Below are 6,000 nucleotides of genomic sequence, written 5' to 3' on the forward strand. Positions count from 1 at the left end.
ACAATTGATTGAACGCTGCAATTGATTATTTTTTGCCATAGCATATATGAAATGTATTAATTACACTGTTAGAATGGTGCAGTCAGAATGACTGCTGATTAGCGTGACGAGGGGACCGTCGAGGACCAGCATATTAATTACACTGTTAGAGTGGTGCAGTCAGAATGACTGCTAGTTAGCGTGACGAGGGGACCGTCGAGGACCAGCATATTAATTACACTGTTAGAGTGGTGCAGTCAGAATGACTGCTAGTTAGCGTGACGAGGGGACCGTCGAGGACCAGCATATTAATTACACTGTTAGAGTGGTGCAGTCAGAATGACTGCTGATTAGCGTGACGAGGGGACCGTCGAGGACCAGCATATTAATTACACTGTTAGAGTGGTGCAGTCAGAATGACTGCTAGTTAGCGTGACGAGGGGACCGTCGAGGACCAGCTTATTAATTACACTGTTAGAGTGGTGCAGTCAGAATGACTGCTAGTTAGCGTGACGAGGGGACCGTCGAGGACCAGCATATTAATTACACTGTTAGAGTGGTGCAGTCAGAATGACTGCTGATTAGCGTGACGAGGGGACCGTCGAGGACCAGCATATTAATTACACTGTTAGAGTGGTGCAGTCAGAATGACTGCTGATTAGCGTGACGAGGGGACCGTCGAGGACCAGCATATTAATTACACTGTTAGAGTGGTGCAGTCAGAATGACTGCTGATTAGCGTGACGAGGGGACCGTCGAGGACCAACATATTAATTACACTGTTAGAGTGGTGCAGTCAGAATGACTGCTAGTTAGCGTGACGAGGGGACCGTCGAGGACCAGCATATTAAGTACACTGTTAGAGTGGTGCAGTCAGAATGACTGCTAGTTAGCGTGACGAGGGGACCGTCGAGGACCAGCATATTAATTACACTGTTAGAGTGGTGCAGTCAGAATGACTGCTAGTTAGCGTGACGAGGGGACCGTCGAGGACCAGCATATTAATTACACTGTTAGATTGGTGCAGTCAGAATGACTGCTGATTAGTGTGACCAGGGGACCGTCGAGGACCAGCATATTAATTACACTGTTAGAGTGGTGCAGTCAGAATGACTGCTAGTTAGCGTGACGAGGGGACCGTCGAGGACCAGCGGGTCCATGATGATCTCCATCCATAACTGTCGGTTACAGTCATTGTGTCAGCCCTGTGTGTATGTGTGTGTATCCGTGTGTGTGTGTCTGTACGTCCGTCCGGGTACAGTATGTCTGTCTAGCCGCGCGCGTGTGTGTGTGTGTGTGTGTGTGTGTGTGTGTGTGTGTGTGTGTGTGTGTGTGTGTGTGTGTGTGTGATAGAGAGACCTTGGCCCACAGCCAGAGGCAGCATGGTGAGCCATTCTTCTCCTTGCCCTGTCATTATCAGATCAGAGGAGTGTTTGATGTCCATGGTAGAGCAGCACTAACACCTCCACTACAAACACCGCTCACTACAAACACACTGCTCACTACAAACACACTGCTCACCACAAACACACTGCTCACCACAAACACCGCTCACTACAAACACTCTGCTCACTACAAACACTCTGCTCACTACAAACACTCTGCTCACTACAAACACTCTGCTCACTACAAACACTCTGCTCACTACAAACACTCTGCTCACTACAAACACTCTGCTCACTACAAACACTCTGCTCACTACAAACACTCTGCTCACTACAAACACTGTGCTCACTACAAACACTCTGCTCACTACAAACACTCCGCTCACTACAAACACTCCGCTCACTACAAACACTCCGCTCACTACAAACACTCTGCTCACTACAAACACTCTGCTCACTACAAACACTCTGCTCACTACAAACACTCTGCTCACTACAAACACTCTGCTCACTACAAACACTCTGCTCACTACAAACACTGTGCTCACTACAAACACCGCTCACTACAAACACTGTGCTCACTACAAACACTGTGCTCACTACAAACACCGCTCACTACAAACACTGTGCTCACTACAAACACTGTGCTCACTACAAACACTCTGCTCACTACAAACACTCTGCTCACTACAAACACTCTGCTCACTACAAACACTCTGCTCACTACAAACACTCTGCTCACTACAAACACTCTGCTCACTACAAACACTCTGCTCACTACAAACACTCTGCTCACTACAAACACTCTGCTCACTACAAACACTCTGCTCACTACAAACACCGCTCACTACAAACACTGTGCTCACTACAAACACTGTGCTCACTACAAACACCGCTCACTACAAACACTCTGCTCACTACAAACACTCTGCTCACTACAAACGCTCTGCTCACTACAAACGCTCTGCTCACTACAAACGCTGTGCTCACTACAAACGCTGTGCTCACTACAAACGCTGTGCTCACTACAAACGCTCTGCTCACTACAAAACGCTCTGCTCACTACAAACGCTCTGCTCACTACAAACGCTCTGCTCACTACAAACGCTCTGCTCACTACAAACGCTGTGCTCACTACAAACGCTGTGCTCACTACAAACATTGCTCACTACAAACGCTCTGCTCACTACAAACGCTCTGCTCACTACAAACGCTCTGCTCACTACAAACGCTCTGCTCACTACAAACACTGTGCTCACTACAAACACTGTGCTCACTACAAACACTGTGCTCACTACAAACGCTCTGCTCACTACAAACGCTCTGCTCACTACAAACACTCTGCTCACTACAAACACTGTGCTCACTACAAACACTCTGCTCACCACAAACACTCTGCTCACCACAAACACTCTGCTCACCACAAACACTCTGCTCACTACAAACACTCTGCTCACTACAAACACCGCTCACTACAAACACTGTGCTCACTACAAACACTCTGCTCACCACAAACACTCTGCTCACCACAAACACTCTGCTCACCACAAACACTCTGCTCACCACAAACACTCTGCTCACTACAAACACTGTGCTCACTACAAACACTGTGCTCACTACAAACACTGTGCTCACTACAAACACTGTGCTCACTACAAACACTGTGCTCACTACAAACGCTCTGCTCACTACAAACGCTCTGCTCACTACAAACGCTCTGCTCACTACAAACGCTCTGCTCACTACAAACGCTCTGCTCACTACAAACGCTCTGCTCACTACAAACGCTGTGCTCACTACAAACGCTGTGCTCACTACAAACGCTGTGCTCACTACAAACGCTGTGCTCACTACAAACGCTGTGCTCACTACAAACGCTGTGCTCACTACAAACGCTGTGCTCACTACAAACGCTGTGCTCACTACAAACGCTGTGCTCACTACAAACACTGTGCTCACTACAAACACTGTGCTCACTACAAACACTGTGCTCACTACAAACACTCCGCTCACTACAAACACTCCGCTCACTACAAACACTCCGCTCACTACAAACACTCCGCTCACTACAAACACTCCGCTCACTACAAACACTGTGCTCACTACAAACACTGTGCTCACTACAAACACCGCTCACTACAAACACTGTGCTCACTACAAACAATGTGCTCACTACAAACACTGTGCTCACTACAAACACCGCTCACTACAAACACTCCGCTCACTACAAACACTCTGCTCACTACAAACACTGTGCTCACTACAAACACCGCTCACTACAAACACTGTGCTCACTACAAACACTGTGCTCACTACAAACACTCTGCTCACTACAAACACTCTGCTCACTACAAACACTGTGCTCACTACAAACAATGTGCTCACTACAAACAATGTGCTCACTACAAACACTCTGCTCACTACAAACACTCTGACAGCGTTGGTCATTTGCAGTGGGAGACAGCATTGGTCATTTGCAGTGGGAGACAGCATTGGTAATTTGCAGTGGGAGACAGCGTTGGTCATTTGCAGTGGGAGACAGCATTGGTCATTTGCAGTGGGAGACAGCATTGGTCATTTGCAGTGGGAGACAGCATTGGTCATTTGCAGTGGGAGACAGCGTTGGTCATTTGCAGTGGGAGACAGCATTGGTCATTTGCAGTGGGAGACAGCATTGGTCATTTGCAGTGGGAGACAGCGTTGGTCATTTGCAGTGGGAGACAGCGTTGGTCATTTGCAGTGGGAGACAGCGTTGGTCATTTGCAGTGGGAGACAGCATTGGTCATTTGCAGTGGGAGACAGCGTTGGTCATTTGCAGTGGGAGACAGCGTTGGTCATTTGCAGTGGGAGACAGCGTTGGTCATTTGCAGTGGGAGACAGCGTTGGTCATTTGCAGTGGGAGACAGCGTTGGTCATTTGCAGTGGGAGACAGCGTTGGTCATTTGCAGTGGGAGACAGCGTTGGTTGGACATTGTGCTGCAGTAGATGGGTGCCGAGGGCTTGTTGAGCTGCTCTGCCCAGGGTTTTACATACAAACCACTCATTTTACACTGGCATGCTGTGAATACTGTGGTGGAGAGTATATATGGGAGATTTCAGCTCTGATATTTCAAACATACTTGACAGGTTAATGCAACAAACGTAATTAGATCACCAGGGCGGATCCCCGTAGTGGATCACCGTTGATGGTCATCGCCAGAGACGAAGACCAACCTGTGGATCAAGAGATCACCGCACCATCGTGTGGTTCTCTGGAGCTCAGTCGGTAGAGCATGTCAGTCGGTAGAGCATGTCAGTCGGTAGAGCATGTCAGTCGGTAGAGCATGTCAGTCGGTAGAGCATGTCAGTCGGTAGAGCATGTCAGTCGGTTGAGCATGTCAGTCGTAGAGCATGTCAGTCGGTAGAGCATGTCAGTCGGTAGAGCATGTCAGTCGGTAGAGCATGTCAGTCGGTAGAGCATGTCAGTCGGTAGAGCATGTCAGTCGGTAGAGCATGTCAATTGCAACACTACGATAGCGGGTTCGATTCCCGGGACCAGCCGTGCGTAGAATGTATGCACGCATTACTGTAAGTAGCTTTGGGATAAAAGCTTCTGCTAAATGGCATATATTATAGATTACGGGCAAGTAGATCACCAGGATGGGCAAGTAGATCACCAGGATGGGCAAGTAGATCACCAGGATGGGCAAGTAGATCACCAGGATGGGCAAGTAGATCACCAGGATGGGCTAGTAGATCACCAGGATGGGCTAGTAGATCACCAGGATGGGCTAGTAGATCACCAGGATGGGCAAGTAGCTCACCAGGATGGGCAAGTAGCTCACCAGGATGGGCTAGTAGATCACCAGGATGGATCCCAGTGAGGAAGGCTGACCTGTGTGGGACCACCAGATCTCTTACCTTGATCATCCGGGAGAGGTCCCCAGCATCAGCCAGCTCCAACACAATGTTCAGCTCGTTCTCCTCAATAAATGATGCATGGTACTTGATCACGTTGGGGTGGTTCAGTTGCTGTACGAGAGAGAAAGGGAGGGAGAGAGAAAGAAAGGGAGGGAGAGAGAGAGAGAGAGAGAGAGAAAGGGAGGGAGAGAGAGAGAGAAAGAGAAAGGGAGGGAGAGAGAGAGAGAGAAAGAGAAAGGGAGGGAGAGAGAGAGAGAGAGAGAGAGAAAGGGAGGGAGAGAGAGAGAGAGAGAGAGAGAAAGGGAGGGAGGGGGAGAGAGAGAAAGGGAGGGAGGGGGAGAGAGAGAAAGGGAGAGAGGGAGGGAGGGAGGGAGGGAGGGAGGGAGGGAGGGAGGGAGAAAGGGAGGGAGGGAGAAAGAGAGAAAGGGAGGGAGTGAGGGAGGGAGAGAGAGGAAAGGAGGGAGTGAGGGAGGGAGGGAGTGAGGGAGTGAGGGAGTGAGGGAGGGAGGGAGGGAGGGAGTGAGGGAGTGAGTGAGGGAGGGAGGGAGGGAGGGAGGGAGGGAGGGAGGGAGGGAGGGAGGGAGGGAGGGAGGGAGGGAGGGAGGGAGGGAGGGAGGGAGAGAGAAAGGGAGGGAGAGGGGGGGAGGCAGAGATTGTTAATTTCCCTTTTGTTTATTATCTACTTCACTTGCTTTATCAATGTAAACATATGTTTTCCATGCCAATAAAGCCCCTT

General features: G+C 49.5%; 1 protein-coding gene across 1 annotated transcript in view; it reads right to left on the reverse strand.

Annotated features, from left to right (window-relative positions):
• Positions 1-5,387, reverse strand: part of LOC120036017 (serine/threonine-protein kinase Nek7) — a gene marked incomplete at its 5' end in the record, with an annotated part of 48,732 nt that extends 43,345 nt beyond the window's left edge. The window contains one exon of the mRNA XM_038982483.1: positions 5,265-5,387. Coding sequence (XP_038838411.1) covers positions 5,265-5,387 — 123 coding nt within the window. The remainder of the gene's footprint in view (positions 1-5,264) is intronic.
• Between the last annotated feature and the right edge of the window lie 613 nt (positions 5,388-6,000).

Source organism: Salvelinus namaycush, unplaced genomic scaffold, assembly GCF_016432855.1.
Source record: "Salvelinus namaycush isolate Seneca unplaced genomic scaffold, SaNama_1.0 Scaffold1182, whole genome shotgun sequence".
NCBI classification, from domain to species: domain Eukaryota; kingdom Metazoa; phylum Chordata; class Actinopteri; order Salmoniformes; family Salmonidae; genus Salvelinus; species Salvelinus namaycush.